The sequence below is a fragment of the Phyllostomus discolor genome, chromosome 6 (assembly GCF_004126475.2).
Source record: "Phyllostomus discolor isolate MPI-MPIP mPhyDis1 chromosome 6, mPhyDis1.pri.v3, whole genome shotgun sequence".
Lineage (NCBI taxonomy): Eukaryota > Metazoa > Chordata > Mammalia > Chiroptera > Phyllostomidae > Phyllostomus > Phyllostomus discolor.
In genome coordinates this window covers 123,421,790-123,444,456 of record NC_040908.2, presented here as the reverse complement: position 1 = coordinate 123,444,456, position 22,667 = coordinate 123,421,790, and the positions used below count along the sequence as shown (strand labels likewise).

The 22,667-nt window shown below is 37.7% G+C and overlaps 1 protein-coding gene and 1 pseudogene across 1 annotated transcript; both read right to left on the bottom strand.

The window, feature by feature from the left end:
• Window positions 1-4,842: 4,842 nt before the first annotated feature.
• Window positions 4,843-6,521, bottom strand: LOC114500601 (annotated as a pseudogene).
• Window positions 6,522-17,892: 11,371 nt separating this feature from the next.
• Window positions 17,893-19,966, bottom strand: LOC114500518 (olfactory receptor 51A4-like). Its single transcript, XM_028517226.2, has one exon. It carries the CDS (start codon window positions 19,957-19,959, stop codon window positions 19,024-19,026), a length of 936 nt encoding a protein of 311 aa, XP_028373027.1. The 5' UTR covers window positions 19,960-19,966; the 3' UTR covers window positions 17,893-19,023.
• Window positions 19,967-22,667: the final 2,701 nt, after the last annotated feature.

Genomic DNA, 22,667 nt, shown 5'->3' with positions numbered 1-22,667 from the left:
ACCCAAAAGACATCTGGTTCACATGAAAATGGTGTAGCCTCTCAGGACTGTCAGCACCCCTGTTTTCTGAGTCATAGACAGGACATGCTTATCTTGTACTTGTGTTGAGTCCCACTGAACTCTCACCACCATGGATCCACTGGAATTCTGTGCCATGGGGCTTCCCAAATGTGAGTGGGTTGGCAAGAAATGGCAGGTGCTCATAATTTATGCATCCCTTCTGCTCATGTGCATGCACCATTGTCCTCTTGGACCTCACTTGTAAACCCAAGATCTAAGATAAAATTATCAAGAATCTCAAAATGGTGACAGTGGAGCATTAAACACAGCACTGAGTGCTCTTGAGTGTTTCCCCTGTGAGATAGCAGAGGCTGGATTCCCATGAACTTGCTCTGCATCTTTGTTCCTTACCTAGGTTCACATCATGGACTTAGGACATTTTGAATGTATGAACTTGAGAGTGTTAACTAACATTAGGGAAGCTCAGTTTTCTCATTTGTAAAATAAGAATGCACATATTGGTTGTTTTCAGCATTTCTAGAAAGCCTTTGTTCAGTATCTATCATAGTGCTGACAAATAAAATGCAATGTGAGAATTCAAGCCAATAGGGAGGGATAGGGAGATACACTGTGCCTCCTTGCACAATCAAAAGAAGGACAACAACACATTTAAAAACTAAAAGCAATGAGACATGACAGAAAATCAAATTTTATGGAAGTCTGACAACCATGGAGTTAAACAAGAAACATTCATCCAGACTGGTAGGAAAGTCAGAGAGGACTTGCAGCAAGGCTGAGTCTGGAGGACAGGGAAGGTCAAGGCAGTGGATGGTGGAGTGGGTGGTCCCACATTTGCCTGAGGCAAACAGGGAGGAACATCTGGGGAGCAGGGAGGACCACGCAACCCAGACTTCCAATGTCAGGAAATAAAGCCTCAAAACCTCTCAATGAAAACAGGTTCAATGAAAAAACCTGTGGGGGAGTAAGGCAGCTGGAGAAACTCCCAGCCTCACAGGAGGGCTAGTTGGTGAGACCCAAAGGGTCCTAAAACATACACAAAACCACCCACCTGTGAATCAGCCCCAGAAGGGCCCAATTTGCCTGTGGGTAGTGGTGCAAGTGAGTGAAAGCTGGCAGAGAAGTTAACAACTGGCATTGTTTTTTTCTCAGACCACTCCTCCACATACAGCACCAGGCAGAGACAGGGTTACCCTGCCCTGTAGAATACCTAAGGCTCTGCCCCTAACTATGTAACAGGCACCCTGAGATGACAGAAAAAAATGGCCCAAATGAAAGACCAGATCAAAGCTCCTCAAAAATTACAACTGAGCAATGAAGGAATAGCCAACTTATCAGGTGCAGAGTTCAAAATACTAGTATCAGGATGCTCACAGAGTTGGTTGAATATGGTCTTGAAATAGAGGAAAAAATGAAGGCTATAAAAAGCAAAATAGAGGAAAATGTACCAGGAACCAACAGTGACAGAAGGAAACCGGGGCTCAGATCAACAGTTTGGAGCAGAAGGAAGAAATAAACATTTAATTACAACAGGGTAAAGAAACCAGAATTCAAAATAATGAGGAGAGGCTGAGGAACCTCCAGGGTAACTTTAAACATTCCAACACCCCAATCACTGGGGTGCCAGAAGAAGAAGAGTCTGAAAATCAAGACATTGAAAACTTATTTGAAAACATAATGAAAGAGAACTTCCCCAAACTAGCAGAGGACATAGATTTTCAGGAAGTCCAAGAAGCTCAGAGAGTCCCAAAGCAGTTGGACCAAAGGAAGCACACACCAAGGCACATCATAAGAACATTACCGAAGGTTAAAGCTAAGGAGAGAATCTTAAAAGCAGCAAGAGAAAAGAAGACAGTTTACCTTCAAAGGAGTTCCCATAAGACTATCAGCCACTTTCTCAAAAGAAACCTTACGGGCAAGAAGGGGTTGGAAAGAAGTATTCAAATTGATGAAAAGCAAGGACCTACATTTGAGATTACTCTATCCAGTAAAGGTAGCATCTAGAATGGAGGGCAGATAAAGTGCTCCCTAGATAAAGTCAAGTTAAAGGAGTTCATCATCAGCAAGCCCTGATAATATGAAATGTTAAAGGGACTTATCTAAGAGAAAGAAGAAGATCAAAACTATGAACTATAAAGTGACAACAAACTTACAACTATCAATAACTGAATCTAAAAAAAACAAAAATAAAAACAAACTAAGCAAACAACTAGAACAGAAACAGAATGACAGAAATGGAGATCACATGGGGGGTTATTGTTGGGGTAAAGGAGGGAAGAATGGGGTGAAAGTTATAGGAAATAAGTGGCATAAATGGTAGGTAGACAATGGACAGAGGGAGGTTAAGAATAGTATAGGAAATGTAGAAGCAAATGAATTTACATGTATGATTTTTAAACATGAACTAAGGTTGGGGGGCATCCAGGTGGGTGGTCCTGTGCAGGACAGAAGAGTTAAATGAGGGAAAATGTGATAAATAAAAAAATATACTAAATAACATATGCATTTTAAAAAAAGAAATACAATGTGAGTCAGCAATGCCAGTCCCAGTCCTGACTAGTGTGACACAATTGGTTGGGCATAGTCCATCAAGGGAAGGGTTGCTGGTTAGATTCCTAGTCAGGGCACATGCCTGGGTTGTGGGTTTGGTCCTAGGCTGGACACATATTCAAGGGACACATTTGAACAATGTTTCTCTCTCACATGGATGTTTCTTTTCCTCTCATTCTCCCTCCCCTCCCCTCTCTAAAAGTGAAGAAATAAAATCTTAAAAAAAACAACCCAGTCTCTTTGTACTTGTAAATTTTCTGCTACTCAAGTTTTAGAGCTCAGTCTGATTCTTTTCCAGGTCTTTGCTCAAAAGTAACCAACATGCAAAGTCCTTCCCAGACCCATTCTGTCTGAAGTAGGTAAGATTCTAAGGTGGCCCCCATGACCTGCACCCCCGGTATACTGTCCTTGTGCAGGTGGAATCTGTGATTTAATGAGATCTAACTCCATAATTAGGTTACTAACCCTTGGATGAGTGGACATTACCCTGGGTGGGTTTGGCATAATCAGAGTAGCCCTTAAAGGAGAAGAAGTAGTTACAGACATTGTCCTTCTGCCTTCATGGGTTCCATAGCTGCAGGCACTGAATTCTGCCAATGAACACATGATTTTGGAAGAGGATCCCCAGCCTTGTATAGGACTCAGCCCTGGATGACTCTTTGAGTGCAACCTTGTGAGACTTAAGCAGAGAACCCAATGAACACAGGCCTTGATTCTTGTCCATGGATAATGTGAGATAATACATTTGTGTTGCTTTAAGCCACTAAGTTTGTGGTGGTTCATTATGTAGCAATAGAAAACTAATACAATGTCTAAAATATTCTCTCTAACAGCATTCTCTGTTCCTCTTTTCTGTATTATTTTTCTTCATATCATTTTTTGGTACCTGAGTTTATATTGAGCAGTTATTTCCTTGTTTAGTCTGATAGCCCCACTGGATGAAAATCTCCACAAAAGGGGCTCCGGCCTTTTACTACTGACTTCCCAGCTCTTGAGAGCACGTCTTGGCACACAACAGGTGTCAATAAATATTTGGTGAATGAACTCATAAACAAATATGTGCATAGTCAGTGATTACCTAATTTTAAAAACAATTCTTACAGGTGTACTTCATTTCAAGCATACTTGGCTTACGGAATCTCCATTTATGTATAAGAAAAGTTACTTTTGGTTTTAATTTTCTAAAAGAATATAAAATATTAAACAATGTATCCAAAAAATGCTATTTAGGTGCATTATTTTAGGGTTATATATATTGCAGAAATGAAGCGAAATGTGACTATTTCACAGCCTCATTACAGTTTATTTTAACAAATGTAATTGCATTGTAACATCAAACATATAGGAGCAGGACAGAAGACAAATGATGCTGACAATGTGCACTTACTGAGGGACATCTCAGCTAGAAAAGCATGTTGAGTGGATGGAATGATAAAGTGCTACCAATGCAATTTAATGGCTCAAAATTACTTTAAAAATAGTTAAGTGATGGCAGCACACAGAACATTTTAATGAATTATTTATAATTTTTAAAAAAGATTTTATTTACTTATTTTTAGAGAGGGAAGGGAGGGAGAAAGAGAGAGAGAAAAACATCAATGTGCGGTTGCTGGGGGCCATGGCCTGAAACCCAGGCATGTTCCCCAACTGGGAATCGAACCTGCGATACCCTGGTTCCCAGCCCGAGCTCAATCCACTGAGCTACGCCAGCCAGGGCCGAATTATTTATAATTTTTATAATGGTCAATTGTTTTATGAGTTAAGAACTCATGTACAAATGTAAATAAATAAAATAAATTTGTTATTACCCAATGCTCACCCCATATGATCATTAATGATGCTTGATGATATACTGGGACAGTCATTTTCACTTAGTTTTTGAGAGGGGAATAAATACATAGCTAAAGCCACAAACAAGAGAAAGAAGAGATGTTTGATGCTCTAAAAAGATGTTTTCCATTGCAGTGGAGCCCAGGGTGGGTGCCTTCCACAGGCTAGTCTGCTAGGCCCCTTTGCTTCCTGCTGTGTACCAGCAGCAATGCTGTGACAACATAGATTTGTCCTGAAATCATGAGACATTTTTCAATATAAAGATGGAGTTTACAAAAGCACAGATTTACAGATGTTGACTTTCAGTATGACTGCTTGGGCTACTTTGTTTAGCCTACAGCCATGATTAGTGGGAATATGGGATCTGACCATGGGATGCAGCTCTCGGGTGGAGAAAAGCATCCACTTCTGATTTCATGGCCATTATCAGTAACTAGTTTAAATAAAATGAAAGTGGTGATATCAACAAAAATATATTCATCATTAGCTGTGTCAAATACTAGAATATCCTAAACTCAACTTAATCTCTTACCCAAAACATTCCCTCAATGTGGTTTTTACTCTACATGACTGTTATATCTGCTTCTGGCATAATTTTGCTACAACTCTAACTCTAATCTGCCTAGTTTTCACACAGTACACAACTGGGTTCATCAATGGAGGCACAAGTAAGAGAACATTTGCCATGAGAACTTTGAAGAGAGGAGACACATGCCTGGCAAAGCGATGGATAATAGAGAGATTGATGATGGGCAGATAGAAGATGAGCACTGCACAGATGTGTGAAACACAAGTATTGAGGGCCCTTGAGCTGCTCCTTCTGGGATGCAATTCCCAGCACAGTCTTGAGGATCAGGAAGTAAGAAATAGCAATGAGTATGAAGTCTACCATACCACAAAGTGCTACGAAAAAGCCATAGATGACATTAATTTTGTTGTCAGAACAGGACAACTTCATAACATCTTGGTGGAGACAGTAAGAATGGGATAACTGGCTTTTCTGGCAATATTTCAACCTTCTCAAAGTGAAGGGGAGGGGAAGAACCAGGAGGATGCTCTTAAAGGACAATCCTATGACTATTTTGGCAACTATGACAGTGGTAAGAATGGAGCTATATCTCAGGGGGTTGTGGATGGCTAGAAAGCGGTCAAACGACATGATCAGGAGCACTGAGGACTCCAGTAGCATGAATCCATGGATGAAGAATTCCTGGGCAAAGCAGGCATTGGCAGAAATTCCAGGAGCATTGAACAAGAAGATCCTCAACATGGTAGGCAGAGAGGATAAGGACAAACGCCAGTCAGACAGGGCCAACATGGACAGGAAATAGTACATGGGCTCATGCAAGGAGGGCTCTGTCTTGATGACAAAAAGGATGGTACAGTTTCCCAGAAGAGCAACAACATACACGCTGCAGATGGGGATGGAGATCCAGATGTGTGCATATTCCAGCCCTGGCATCCCAACCAAAAAGAAGGTGGTGACTTCAACCTGTGATGTGTTGATAATAGACATGATGCACTGAGGGCCCTGAAATGAAAGGGAGAGATGTTTAGTTGACAAAATATATATATCTCATTTTCACAGGAGGAAACGCAGTTTTTGACGTTTCTGGATTTATGTAGCACTTTTGACAGGGCAAAACACTCACATGGCTATCATATATAGAAAAATATGTACCACATTAGACTAGAATCTTCAGATGTTACAGCTTGAAAAAACTACTTCTAGCCATGTTTTTTCTTGGAAAAACTATTTTTATATCACATTCCAATATGTATCTGTATTCATTTTCTTTTTGTATGGTGTTGACTAAAGAAGAATAACCTGAAGTGGACAATATCACAACTTAGGAGAATTTAAATTCTACTGAAGACTAATTCCCTAAATGGTGAATAGCTCATTCATATAGCCACTGAAAAGAACAATTTTTCCTAGAGGAGTGACTTCTGAGGTGTTTCTCTGCTTCATGTGAAGCTCTAAGTGGTTGATTGCCCAAAAATAAAAGTAATGTAAAAGCCAAATAGATTGGAATATCAAAGTACTTACCAGGCAGTGTATACTTTGGAGAGCACTTTTCAAACTGCCTGCAGGATTAAGCATAAAATGGCAGAGGTGATTGAGTTTGCCTGCCACCAAAGGCTTCTGCTGATATATGAGGATTTGCATGTGTTTCCTCCTTCACTCACCTGCTGCAGGGACACTGGACTCTCTGGAGATTGCAGCCAGGTTGGGTCTGTCCTGGGAATAAGAATAAACATGGACTGATATTGCAAATCAACAGGGACAGTTAACACTCAGGACAGGAAATAAGTATCTAGTCCTTGAATTAGGGACTGTTTTGGTTAGAGAGAGGTCCTTAGTAACAAGGCATGGGAGAGAAGTGGTAAATGTTGTGCACAGTCTATGACACTCTGATGGGCTCAGACATTGCTCCTCTGCCTGAGACACAGTCAATGCAGGGATACTATGAGTCTGTCCATTTAAAGAAGTGATAAAATCAAACACCTGATGACACATACTTTTATCCTAGACTTTTCTCCTCAAGCCTGGATTTATCTTTCCATACTCATCATAAACTAAATATCTTTTTAGAACAACTTGTCCAAATTAGATTTCTTTTCTGCCTTCTGAAATCTGCCTCTTCTTAGGGTCTCTTCATAATAAACTTTTATGCTTAACATTTCACAAGTCAAAAATCTGAGCATTTTGATCCCTTCTTTCCTACATTTTGTACAGTTAGATTGCTCTACTTACTGAGACTTGTTTACTACTAGATGTCGATTTTGAATCATTTAATATTTTGAGTAATAGTAAGTATTGCTATAACCTTCATTTAATCAATGAAGAAAAGTGTTTCTCAAGGAGGTCAAATAATCTCTCCAAGATCATATAGGAGATGCATGGTAGAGGAAAGATAGGAATTCAGATGTACCAGATTCTTAATAACTAAACATATTCTGGCATAGGGGAAAAACTATATGATCACTTCAACAGATAAAATATATTCTCATCATAAAATCTTTCAGTAAAATAGAAATGGGGGGTACTACCTTGAATTGGCAGATTATATATATATATATATATATATATATCACACATATATATAATATGCTATAACTAGCATTGAAAAATGAAAAGTTATGGACATTTTCACTCACTACCAAGTAAATGTCAGAATGTACCCATGAGTATTTCTATTCAAAATTGTATTAGATGTCCAAGACAGTGTAATATAGGGAAGAGAAAAGTATAAAAATTTGAAAGGATAGTGGAAAGATGTTTACTTACAAATGATATGGTTGTTTATGTGGAAATTTATAAATACTAATATAAAGAATAAGTGAATTTTTTAAAAAGTAAGGTAAGTAAAATATAAAAAAGAAACCGAATCCTCATACTCTTGAAAAATAATTTGCATAAATTTAGAACACCATTTACAACAAACAATCAAGCTGTCTAATTAGGAACATCAAAAATGTAAAAATAAGCATAAAATACTTTTAAAATATTTAAACTGAAAATTTCAAAATATTGCAGAAATTTCAAAAGACTGATAGATCATGTACATTGATTAGAGAATTCTATGCTGGTAAGATAACAATTCTTCCCAAAGGAGCATATTTACAGCACAATTTTACTCATATTCTAGAAGGTTTTGTTGTGGAAATTGACAAGTTGATTGTATACTTTATTTGAAAATGCAAAAGGCCTTCAATAAGCAAGACAAGGAAGACATTAGACTGCACCACTAGGACTTAGGACTAACTCGAAAGCAACTTTTATCCAGCAGTGTGGTATTGACACAATGTTGGAGGAGGTAATTGTGAGGTTATGACCTCCAGTGAACCACAAGCTGGACCCATGCAATCAGACCCTCCTCATCCCTCCTCTGTCCTTAGAATGTACGGTCTGCCCACCATTCCTACAGTGGAAGTCATTTTCAAGGAGGTATCCTCGAGTGAGAAATGTATTATTGAGACCATCAGGACAGTACGCATCACTGGACCTAGTTAAGGCCTCTATATAAACTTAAGATTCTTGCAAGCAGGTGTGGAGATATACTGGTCTTGTGGCTGCAAGACAAACCTCACACATGTTCCCTGCCACCCACCATTCTGAAGTGGTCTGCCTCTTTCTTCTGTTGCTCCTTGTCATTGGGAATATTGCTCTCAATATTCCCAGGAAATTCCCTGAGGATGCAAACCAGTATAGAATAGATAAAATGAGCAATTTATATATAAAAAATAACTTAAATAATATTGAGCTTTATCATAAATCAATTTCATTTGGATCATAGACCTACATATTCAATTAGTGGAGCAATTTGTATATAAAAACAAATTAATTACTATTGAACTTTATCATAAATTGATTTACATGGATCAAAGATCTAAGTATTACGTGTACAAGAAAAAATATGTAGAAGAAAATTATGATAACATGTTCATGACCTTGGATAACCTAGGCCATACAAAAGGTTAACCTTTAGGTAATGACAATTAATCACTTATAATGAATTAAAAGAAAGATCTTCTACTTATTGAAACACACTTTTAAGAGAGGGAAAAGAGAATCTATCCCCTAGGAGGACATATTCTCACTTTACATATCTGCCAGAGGAAATAAAGAGAAGTACTACAAACTAGTAGGCAAAATAATAAAAAATGGGCAAGGTATCCAAACTGGCACTGTCCAACTTACATTTGAGAAAATGAAAATTAACATCACAATTGTAAAAGGGTACAGCCAAGACAGGGCCTCCAAGCAGGAATTTGGAATGGGATCCAGAACTCAGGGTGTCCAGGAAATATTAGAAAGATATATAGGATGTCCTTACCCCGTTCCCCCCCCCCCCTCACATGTGTAACTTAGGGGAAGGGACACAGGGAGCAGAGCCATTGAGAGCTGTTTTGCATAGCAATAGCTTTGCAGCTAACCTCTGGCATAGTCATTTAACATATCTATAACCTTTAACTGGTTGCATAGATATGTTAAGTAGCTGTGGCCATGCCTTGACCCAGGGGGATGGAAGTGACTTCCACCCAAGACATAACTGGGAAGCACCTCCCCCTGGTTACAGCTCCTGTGTGAGAGCTTGGAGATGATTGGCTCCACGCCATGGGGCCACACCTGCCCAGACCCACTAAGACAACCCAGTATAGCTGGAATGATGTAGGAGTGCTGGCAAGTGTGGCCAGTTGTGGGAGGAGTTGGAAATGGGCTGCAGAGGAAGATGGGTGTGGGGATTTAAACCCAGACCTGGCAGCCATTGGAGGGAGAACCACATGGTTTGGGCAAAGTGGGGACTCCCATGGCCATTGTGCTGACAGAACCACACAGCTGGGGCAGCAGAGGGAGAACCATGCGGCTTTACCAGAGTGTGGGCCCCCACAGCTTTAGAAGGGGGAACCACCACCCGGTTTTAGCAGAGATCCCAGAGACACAGCTGATGGTGCTGGGAATCAAAGGAGGTCTCCCAGTCGAGATGGAGTACTAACTGGGAAGAACAGGGGGCTGCCTGAGCCATGGATTTCTGTTTCTTTTCCTAAGATATGGTACCCTAGACTGGGCAAAGGGGGAAGGAAGGACTGTGTGTGTTTGTGGTATTTTAAGGGACTTTGGGATTTTGATGAAGACATTATGTCACTACTTTAAGTCTGTACAGCATTAAATAAACATTTCCTTTCCTTTTCACGAACCTCTGACATTGAGAGACATCTTTCCTTTGGCAGAGGACATAATGAACCTGGGGGTTCCATTCAGTAATACTATATTACCTCGACCCCCTTAGGTCCCACCTTGTTGTTCTGTAACAATATGGTACCCCAAATTAGGGCAGAGGGAGAAGGAAGGACTGCGTGCATCTGTAGGCATCATAAAGGACTTTGATATCTTAATGAAGACATTAGGTCACTACTTTAAGTCTATATAGCTTTAAATAAACATTTCCTTTCCTTTTCAAACATCTCTGGCATTGAGAGACGCCGTTCCTCTGGCGGCAGACAATGCAAACCTAGTAGAAGGTGCTTTCAGTAATACTATAGCATACTCCCCTGGCTTATGTTCTGTAAGACAATGAAATACTGTACAATAGCATAACTGGAACTGACACAAGTAAACACATCTCTAAGAATATCTATAGAAACTGTATTTGTAACAGTCAAAATTTGAAACTACTTCAATATTAGTAGGGAATTGGTTAAAATAATTTTATATTCTAATTTAATTGGCTTGTGATTGTACCTTATTACCCAGACATTGAAATGCTGCTCAAGTAATTCAATTGTCTTGCCAAGATTGAAAAGAGGGCTTTCCAAGCACTGTAGAGATGCTATCAATTAAAACAATATACATCTAGGTACCTGCCTGTCTTCTTAAACATAGCATTCTGTAGATGACTTACTCTTTCATGACAATTTGCACTACCTACTCAGTACATTGGTTACTAATACTTACTGTAATAGCATGATGTATGTATTTTCTAAGAACTTCCAATAAAATACCTACAGGCCACTATATGGTTGATTTCTTATGTATCCTTTAATAATTACTTTGAGTTGTATTTTAATAGCATTTCTCACTGATGTCATTCTGTCATCATTGGCATTCTTAGTAAATAACTTCTGTTTTTGTTTCTATTACTTTTAACTAGAGATTGAAGTGGTTAATTAGGCATTCTAATTTTTCCATTGCCTTTTTAACAATTAAATTGACCTTAAGACTTTCTTTTACCTAAAAATTACCTGAAATACCAGGGTACCTGCTTCGTTTTCATCACAGAAATGAGGAACCTACGTATGAAAAGTTACAAGTTGACAAGAGGCAACACAGTAAACTTGCTTTCTTCCCTCATGATCTCTGCTTATTCTGGGATCTTGTTACAGATGAACATTTGAGTGATAGCAGGGTATAGTTGGGAATTTTTAGGTGTTTAAATCTAGGCATTTATCAATCACTTAGAGAAAACGATGAGAAGTTTAGAGCAGAACCACATCAATATTTTATATTTGTTTAACTATGTTTACTATTCTGGGTAATGAACACACTGCTTTCTCTCCTTATTCAAACTGGGCAACAATTTGAGAATTAAACGTGATAGAAGTTTACAACTGTAGAATACTTCTGATGTGGAAAAGGCATAATCGTATTATATTAGATTAAGAAAAAGTTTGCTTTCTACTAAACAAATTATTAAATTCCTTGAGAAAATAATGTTTTTTTTCTATGTCATGACCAGAAACTGAAGAAAATATTGTACTAATCACTTATAATACTAATCTTAATTTCATCCTGGCCAAAGAGGAAGGTTAACCACCATCCTTTCTTTTCATGGCCAGGCCACCTCTTTATATTTCAGTCAATATCTTTTCATTTCCAGAATGCAATTGTTGTTTCAAATCTCTTGTTTTTCCAAATGCTACAAATGCTGCATGAGATATATTCTTTTGTCCTTGTCCATCTTTGTTCTAACACTAAATTAGGTACCATACTTTTTGAAAGAACTTTTCTGCTACTCTCCACAGTGTCCTACAGCAAGATGGCGAATGCTTTGGTCAATGCCTTCCGGTAACTTGGCATGTTTGTCTCATTAGTTATGATTCATTCACTTAACATCTGTTCCTCCAACTTCACTAATCTCTGTGAAGTCAGGGTGTATTTTATATTTCTTTCATTCTCTCATGATTCTCACAGTACTTTTGGTTATCATTAAATATTTGTTACACAAATATAAACTATCTTTGTGACACAGAGGCTAAAAAATGCAGAAGAGAAAGGAGATAAATAAGAATAATCACTGGCAAGCTCTCACATTTACATTTCTTGAAAGAATAATTTCCCCCAGACAGTCACTGTCAGTGTACAAGTAGAAAAACATGAGGAGTAAATTAGGATATGTTCATTTTACCATAACCATTGTCTGGCTGCTGTTTTAATCTGACACAAAACAATTATATGAAAGAAACTTGTTCACAGTAGTGAAACAAAGACCATTAATCTTCCCAATTGTTAAAAGATAAATGAAAGTGAATATAAGATTAAGATGTGTGTTTTGCATTCATGATGCGTTATCACTAGACAATTGATCTTCTTCCATGAAGGACATCTAGCAAAGTCCCATTATGCTGCCTCATTCTCTTTCCTGTACTCTTTCCCTCAGATATGTTGCAAGAGGCCTGTAGATAACTTTTGTATATGATCAGTGAAGAGATTTACTGTTGTTGGCACTCTTTCCCATACATGCTTATGCTCTCATAATTCCTTTCTCCATTTCTCTTTTCCCTGAACATAACTTTTTGTCTATGTCTTTTTCTCTTTCTCATAGATTTTTTCCTTTGAAGATTCACAGTTAATACACTGCAATATAATCATGCTCTGTTCCTGAGCTGCTACTTCTGTGTTCATATGATCCTATTCTTATGCTTCTGAGTTGCTTTCCTTTGATTGAATTCCTTGTCCCATTAGATGTTTCTGTCTAGACTGCCTGTAAGCAGTTTAATAATAATCATATCAATAGCAGTAAGGTTTTCAAATAGGAGGGTTAAAGAGAACAATAGGGGTTCTAGTGGAAAGGACAAGAAAATGGCATTCCTTCTTTGAAGGTGCTCACCATTAACATCAAAAAGGCCATATGTATGCATAGTTGTCACAAAATGTCTTTGTGCCAGGTGCTAGATTTATCTTCCTTTACCATTAATCTGATCATTTTGTCCTTCCTTAAGAAAAGTCAGCACCCTCCAATGTCAAAATAGCCCTTTCCTTTCTCCCATCAGGCTATACATGTTTCCAGTCTCTGAACATTGTTACTACCCCACTGAAGTCCTCTGTTTCCGCCAGGTGGGTCGTCTTAGCCTCCACACACACAATGAAAAGCTTTGTGATTTCACACTACTGCTTCAAAAGATGATCCAAAATGAAGGAGTGCACTGATCAAAGGACACCAGTTGTTTGTTGAAAGGATACATATTTTTATATAATGGTGTTTATTCTTTGCTTTAAGATAGGTAAACCTAAGACAGAATTTGACAACTTCAATATTATAAAACTTATGAAACATCTGTAATCCCTACTGTTTGCAATAGTGTTTTGTTACTATTGTTTTGTTTTCTTTTAACAACGCCTACCTAGCAAACACAAATTAATCCTCAAATTGTTGGTCAAGGATCAGTAGTAACCCAGTGCAAAGTGCGTTCCTATTGATTACAGCACTGCTTTTCCTGCTGCCTCTAGTTTCATAGGATCCCATGGAAGCAGATGTCATCTTCATACCCACTGACAAACACTGAATGAGTGAAAAGGCATAGCTTCATCCAGGAGGGCTGTGTTTTTCAAATAAATAACACTTATGCAAACATCCTTTACAATTACTTAAAACCCATCATTAGAAAATGAGTTTCTTTTGGTTAAAGTTATGACTTTACTTTCTTGTTTATCAAGATTTAAAACTAATCACAAGTATACAGAGTTAGGACAGATTGAGGACTAAGACAGCTAGTGGTCACAATTTGTTTCTCTCATGCCTCATTGAAGCTCAGTGGATGCACATAACCACACCAAGAAACAACGGGTACTCTCATGCAAGGGGATAACTCTAACACTCAGCAAATTGTGTCACAGAAATCCCAAGTCAGTATTCCTTTCTTTTCATTTCTTTCTGTGTTTGGGCTATGATTCAAACCTACCTATGAGTTGATTCTCATGGGTTGGCCAAACTGAACTGCCACCTCTGCATTTCCATGAATTGTTGAACATTTTAGAGCTGGGCTATTGCCATTTATCCTAAAGACCAGGAGCCACAGTCACACATGGCAATGATGGCTTGTTTTAATTGATAAAAAGGAAATGGCGATGTGAATGTCAGGACACATACCAGCAAGGAGTCTATCAAACCAATCAATGTCTAATAAATGAATATTTTGATTTTCAAATAAACACATTGAATATTATTTAATAAAGGAGAAGATGGAAAGCATATTGTCATGGGCTTAATTGTTTCCTTCTCCCAAATTCATATATATTTAAGTCTTAACTTTCAGCTCTTGAGAATGTGACCATATTTGGAGATAGGGTCTTTAAGAAGTCAGTAAGGTCAAATGAAATCATTAGAATAGGCCCTAATGCAACATGACTGTTATCTGGATAAGGAAAGGAATTTGGACACAGAGACACATAAGGGGAAGTCAATATGAAGAGTGACAAAAGCTCTGTCTTCACCAAATACCAGCATGGCTTCTATCAACTCAAAGCTGTATCTCTGCATAAGGATGCCTATTTCTCATAAAATGTGTGCTTGAGAAAGGTCAGCCTTCCTAAAAGAATTTACCGATTATCTCAGCCCAGACCTAACTATTGGCCCCTGTTCTGCCTTTTCTTTAGAAACTTTGCAATTGCAAATCCTTTGTCTGTCTCTTTGAGAAGTGACTTCTATACTCTCAGAAATGCCTTTCTCAAGGACCTGGGAACCATCCCTTTAAAGTTCAATCACCATGAAAGATACGGACCCTGTTTCCTAGTCTCTGTGAGAGGGTAGAAGCCTAACTTCAATAAGCACTCTTAAACACAGGTGACCCAATCACATTGGCCAAATCACTCCTTACTCTAATGTCTTTCAATACTTTTCCTTCCAAATGCCCTTGCATTTAGTTTCTCACCTATTGTTTCAAAGGAGCTGAGCTCAGTTCTATACTGAAGCTTCTCTCCCTGACTCCAGCAGTCTGAATAAAACCTGCACTGCAGTTTTAACAAATGTCCAGTGCAAAACCTTTCTCTTATAGGAGATGCAGAAAGAAGATGACCATCTTCAAGGCCAGGAAAAAAAGCCTGGAAAAGATCCTCCTTAGGGTCCTCAGAAGCTGCAACCTGTGTCAACACTTTGATGTCAGAGTTCTAGCCTTCAGAATTGTGAGAAAATAAATTTCTGATGTTTAAGCCACCCAGTCTGTGCTAATGGACATGGCAGCCCTAGGAAACTAACACATATTTTGGAATGAGAGTGTGGGGTGTTGCTGTAACAAATACCTAAAATTTTGGGAGTGAATTTGGAGCTAGTTAATGAGTAGAAGGTAAAAGAAAGTTGAGGTCCTTATTAGAAAAAGCTAGAATGTCTTGAAGTGTCTTTTGCCAGAAATACGGACATAAAAGTAATATAGGTGAAGACCAAAAAGAAAAAAGGAGAGAAGAAGAGGAATTACCTATTGTCTTAGGGAATTTTGATACATGTATGATCATGAAGAGAATGTTGGAAGAATATAAGCATTAAAGGTTATCTGGTGAGGTCTCAGGGAAACAATGAAAATGTTATTGGAAAATGGAAAAAAGATGATTCTTGACATTAAATGCCTAAGAACTTGGCTGAATTGTGTTCTAGAGTTGTGTGGAAAGTGGAATTTGTCAATGATTAACTTACACTTTATCTGAGGAGATTTCTAAGTGTTGAAGGTACAGTCTATTTTCCCCTTGCTACTGAGAGTAAACTGTGAGAAAGATGAATTGAGAAGAAATTGTTAAACCAAAAGAAAATACAACTTGAAGATTTGGAAAATTCTCAGCCTATCCATTTGCAAAAAATGAAAAAAAAAAGGGTCTTCTATAGATAGCATCAAGGGTTGGCTGGACAACCTCTTGCTAAAGGATTATCGGTGTGACTCCTGCATCTATCATCCACTTTAGCAAAGGTTTCTTTGAGATGTAGTTATCTAGAGAGTATCTGTAGAGGACCTTCCTGGCTGATGGCTTAGAACACTGTGAGGTGCATTGAGGCCAAAAGGCTTTTTGAGAAGTATATTCCAGCAAAAATATTGTCAGTTCCTACCAATTGGGATGGAAATAGGACAGAAGGAAGGAGAAGTGTCAAACTTCTGGAAGGGTACAGGTCTAGCCAGTGGAGCTACTAAGCTGTGAACATATGTTATCCTTCAAAAAAGGGAAGAATGAACCCAAAGTTTGTTCAGAGATTGGCAGTGCTGCCAAGGCTAGCAAGGGCCCAGAGAGCAAAGGTTTTGGGCAAAGGGCTCTTTCCTCTTTGGTTTCAAAGGGCAGAGTCACTTCCTTGATTTCAGTGGAACAGTCTGCCGATACCTAGGGTTGAAGCAACATGGGCCCAAAATGCAATAATGACACACTGGTAGGCCTGGAGAACAAAACATCAAGCAAAAGACAACCATTCTGAAGCCTTAAAATCTAACAAAATTTTTCCTACTGGGTTCCAGATTTCTTGGCATCTGTGACTTCTTGCTTTTCAATTTATTTCTTATTGGAATGGGAATGTCTATCTTACACCAGCCTCACCATTGTGCTTTTGAAGCACATAACTCATTGTCTGTACTCACAGGCTCCCTGTGAAACTTTTACATGGGTTATGCACTCAAGACACAGATCAACTTCTAGTCCCTTATAATTTCCTGTTATAAGATAACATTGTGGAAACAGATGCAATCCTGAATGCAAAAGCTGAAATATAGCTAACATAGTACCACCATGGGGTATAAAAGAAAGATGTGAATCCCAGCTCTTAATTTCTTGTCTGTGTGAAGTTCATGGAGTTAATTTCTCAGAGCCTCAATATCTTTAACTGAAAAAAGAGACAGGAATATTTTATATAAAGTCAGGTTAATATTAAAGTAAAACAAAAATATGCTTGAAAATGCAAGAAGCACACATTGTATATGTTAGAGTTTCAAAAGCTATGTTTATGTCTATACAAATTTTCATTAATCTTGAGGTGCCTTCCAGTCATGGGCTAATTATTAATTATTAAGCATTTGACACTTACAGAATTTGCTTCCTGATTTAACTGAAGACATGAATATAGGAGACAAGAATGGCTCTGATTTGTGGAAAAGACATGTCAATAAGTGGGCATAAGAAAAGATTAAAATTTTGATCTATGATCTGCAAGGTTTTGACATCATATTAGGAAGGTAAATTGAACTTTATGTCACCCATCAAAACCCAGACAATAAATTCCTCCTTAATCCCATACTATATTTTCTTCTTTTAAAATCTTTGAACATTTGTGTTATGCCTACCTTTGTAATAACACTTAAGAAAATTGTATTACATCTGTATAGAGTATTTCTGAACTTTTCAACAATTTCCTTTTCCCCAAGTATGGTCTTATTATACATTCACTCAAGAATAATTATTTATTTGTATTTCACTCAATAAAAATTATTTATTGGAGATTATTTACTGGGGTTAATATGCTAGACATTAGGTACACAGAGATAAATCAAGTAGATAAAATTTACCATTCTTTATTATACATCTTATTCAGAAAGTAAAGGGAAAATGAAATAAACAAATTATATCTGTTATTGCAAATAACAATAAACAGAAGAAAAAAGATAAAGTAACTATAGAAGAGATTTTTAAAAGAAGGACCTGAAGAACATTATGCTAAGTGAAATAAACAAGTTAGAGAAAGATAAATAACATATTTCACTCATATGATGAATCTAATGAACAAACTGAACTAACAACACAAACGGGAACAGACTCATACATGGAGAACAGGATGACAGCTCATGGGGAGGGGGAGGATAGGGGTGGAGTGGTTGAGCAAAAACGAACAAGGACTCATGGACATGGGCAACAGTGTAGTAATCAATGGGGGGAGGGAAGTATAAAGAGACTAAATGGTAATGGAAAAAACATAATAAAGATTAAATTTTTAAAGAGAGGGTCATAATTAGAACTGAGGATTTAGGGTTGTATTCCACAGTGAAATATAATAAAAACTTAACAAAACAATGGATAAAAATGAGTATGAAAGAAGTCATAAGACAAGGGATCAGATGTGAAAACTCACAAGAAGCAAAGAGATCTATGAATTCCCCAAATATACAAAGGTCAAAGGGGGTGGAATTTAATAATTATTTTTGTTGATGATGTAGAGAATATCCAGTCAATGTGTAATCTTGTACTATGTAGTTCATTGCTTTAATTTTATTCTTAAAATATAAAGAGTCCTATATACAAGAGACATCATGTTATCTAATTTTCATTTTGAAGACACAACTCTTGCCTGGCATAATTAGAAAGTAGCAAGAGCAGATATGTAGAAACTTGTAGGTGATTACAATATTTAACTAGAGAAGTGCTGATGACACAAAGGTGGGGCAAAAGTAGGTTTACAGTCAGGATGGAAAGTAATACAATAACTAATAAATAATAATGTAAGATAAAGTGTGATTTGCATATGCACAACTGTAAACCTGTTTTTGCATCACTCTGTATACTAGAGTTGCTGAATAAAGATAGTGAGAAGGTGAAATACATATAGATGGAATTCATGTGAAGGATGAGGAAGCTACTTCTGTAAGGAGGATATACATTACCATTTTTGTTCTTAACATAGAAACATTATGAAACATCTATTTTTATCGTGACAACTGACATTTCCCTGTACCCCTTAATGGAGAGAACTCAAGGTATGTACTGCCTGTTACCATTTCTATCTACATCTTGCTCCGTATTACTTGTGAATGAAATCAATTTGATAATAATGACAAAAATTATATTAATGAGTCTTTTCTGTCAAATATTAGGTTCTTTGAAACTAGGTTGAAATCTTCCCTAAGAAAATCTGTCATTATGTGTCTTATTATACATCAGTGTTGTACCTACTTCTGACATAACTTAGCCACAATTCTAACTCTAATCTGCCTAGTTTTCACACAGTACACAATTGGGTTCATCAATGGAGGCACAAGTAAGAGAACATTTGCCATGAGAACTTTGAAGAGAGGAGACACATGCCTGGCAAAGCGATGGATAATGGAAAGATTGATGACGGGCAGATAGAAGATGAGAACTGCACAGATGTGTGAAACACAAGTATTGAGGGCCCTCAGCTGCTCCTTCTGGGATGCAATTCCCACCACAGTCTTGAGGATCAGGAAGTAAGAGACAGAGATAAACATAAAGTCTACCATACCACAAAGTGCTACAAAAAAGCCATAGATGACATCAATTTTGTTGTCAGAACAGGCCAACTTCATAACATCTTGGTGGAGACAGTAAGAATGGGATAATTGGCTTTTCTGGCAATATTGCAACCTTCTCAAAGTGAAGGGGAAGGGAAGAACCAGGAGGATGCTTCTAAAGGACAATCCTATTCCTATTTTGGCAACTCTGACAGTAGTAAGAATGGAGCTATATCTCAGGGGGTTGTGGATGGCTAGAAAATGGTCAAACGACATGATCAGGAGCACTGAGGACTCCAGTAGCATGAATCCATGGATGAAGAATTCCTGGGCAAAGCAGGCATTGGCAGAAATTCCAGGAGCATTGAACAAGAAGATCCTCAACATGGTGGGCAGAGAGGATAAGGACAAACCCAAGTCAGACAGGGCCAACATGGACAGGAAATAGTACATGGGCTCATGCAAGGAGGGCTCTGTCTTGATGACAAAAAGGATGGTACAGTTTCCCAGAAGAGCAACAACATACACGCTGCAGATGGGGATGGAGATCCAGATGTGTGCATATTCCAGCCCTGGCATCCCAACCAAAAAGAAGGTGGTGACTTCAACCTGTGATGTGTTGATAATAGACATGATGCAGTGAGGGCCCTGCAATGAAAGAGGGAGATGTTCAGTTGAGAAAATAGATAAAGCTGGAAATTTCAGAGGAGGAAAAGCAGTTTTTGAAGTTGCTGGCATTATGCAGAACTTTCAACAGGACAAAGCATTTACGTGGCTGACATACATAGAAAAATACATACCACATTAGAATAGAATCTTCAGATGTTACAGCTTGAAAAAACTACGTCTGGCCATGTGTTTTCTTGGAGAAACTATTTTTATTTCACATTCAAATATGTATCTAAATTCATTTTTCCTGTAAAGTTTGGGCCACCTACAGTCAGTCATCCTTGAGTCCTCCTGCTGTCTTGCTTTCACACCCTACATACGATGTTGGGTAAAATATATGATTTCTAGCTTGACACTAAAGAAAGAGAAAAGAATTTCACACCCAGTTTCTTTCTAACTTTTGGAAATTCCACAAATGTATGATTTACTAAAAACAAACTCTTTGGTTTCATATCCTTCAATTTGAAAATTGGCTGTATAAACATCCTTCAGTGATTTTCATGACTTTAAATTATTTATATATTAATAAGAATAGTTACAGCGGAAATTACTGACAGATCATATGTCATTTTCTCCTTGCTTGGAATTTGTGACCACTTGTATGGTGTTGACTGGAGAATAATAACCTGAAGTGGACAATATCACAACTTAGGAGAATTTAAATTCTGCTGAAGACTAATTCCCTGAATGGTGAATAGTTCATTCATATAGTCACTGAAAAGAACAATTTTCCTAGAGGTGACTTCTGAGGTGTTTCTCTGCTTGATGTGAAGCTCTAAGTGGTTGATTGCCCAAAAATAAAAGTAATGTAAAAGGCAAATAGATTAGAATATCAGAATACTTATCAGACGATGTATACTTTGGAGAGCACTTTTCAAACTGCCTGCAGGATTAAGCATAAAATGGCAGAGGTGGTTGAGTTTGCCTGCCACCAAAGGCTTCTGCTGATATATGAGGGTTTGCATGTGTTTCCTCCTGCAGTCACCTGCTACAGGGACACTGGACTCTCTGGAGATTGCAGCCAGGTTGGGTCTGTCCTGGGAATAAGAATAAACATGGACTGATATTGCAAATCCACAGAGACAGCAACACTAAGGACAGGAAATAAGTATCTAGTCCTTGAATTAGGGACTGTTTTGGTTAGAGAGAGGTCCTTAGTAACAAGGCAAGGGAGAGAAGTGGTAAATGTTGTGCACAACCTCTGACACTCTGATGGGCTCAGATATTGCTCCCTGCCTGGGACAGAGTCAACGCACAGATACTGAGTCTGTGCATTTAAAGAAGTGATAAAAACAAACACCTGATGACACACTTTTAACCTAGACTTTACTCCTTAAGCCTGGACTTATCTTTCCACACTCATCATAAAATAAATATCCCTTTAGACCAACTTGTTCAAATTAGATTTCTTTTCTGCCTTCTGAAATCTGTCTCTTCTTTGGGTCTCTTCATAATAAATTTTTATGCTTAACATTTCACAAGCCAAAAATCTGAGCATTTTAATCTCTTCTTTCCTACATTTTGTACAGTTAGATTGCTCTACTTACTGAGACTTGTTTACTACTAGATGTCGATTTTGAATCATTTAATATTTTGAATAGTAGTAAGTATTGTTATTACCTTCATTTAATCAATGAAGGAAAGTGTTTCTCAAGGAGATCAAATAATCTCTCCAAGATCATATAGGAGTTGCATGGTAGAGGTAAGATAGGAATTCAGATCTGTCAGATTCCCAATAACTAAACATATGCTATGCAAACAGGAAGGTCAATCAATACTTGGGAAGTTATGAACTGAATGGTCGTCTGGAACTCTGTTATTTTCAGCATTCTAAACTGCCTGCCATCTTATTCTTGGAGATAACATCATTAATCCCACAGTTCAAAACCTTTGCGACAAAGAAAATAATGCAAATATTATGAATTTTAAGGAAAAGCTTCTTGAGGAGAAAACAAACACATACTCATCCTCATTTATCAATGGTCTAGTAAAAAAGTGTTAAGTAGACCAAGGAGAGGAAACATAACAAAGTTTTACTATAACCCTCCATCATGAAGTCTTTTAAACTTTATTATGATTACTTTTATATGGCTAAAGGGCTACCATTTGCCTTCCCCTTGGTTGTAGAGTCAATCATTTAGTCCCATCTACTCTTACTTTCTCTCTGAGGTTTTGTATAGGTTCTTGTCCTTAAAGAAACAGCTGAGGCACCTTGGTTCTTTTCAATTATATATTGCTATGGTGTTGTTATATGTCCTTTGGCTCAATGCTCAACTTTGGGGACTAAATTCATTTGTTCCAAGCTACACCAGGGCAAGTAGCACATTTATTTTGTTAATATTGATATGTCCAGTCACTAGCACTGTGGAGGGAATATGGCAGCTTAGTAAATATTTATTGAATGAATGGATTGCATTTTTTAAACTGTCACCATAACATATGTACTATTTGACCTTTATTATTGTTCCCATTTTGCTGTGTTTGCTGCAGAATAAAAGGACAGATTTTAGACATTGTAGGATCTTCTCATGAATGTTTATGGATTAACATAGTATTATTCCTATTTTTACATATGTTTAACTTACATATTAGATGTTGAAAATTTTTTCTATGCAGACAATGCATAAAAGTTTTTTGCATATAAAACATTTAAATACATATTACAAATATAA

Excerpts from the sequence above, each read along its gene's own strand:
- LOC114500518 (XM_028517226.2), bottom strand. The coding sequence starts at position 19,959 with ATGTCTATTATCAACACATCACAGGTTGAAGTCACCACCTTCTTTTTG.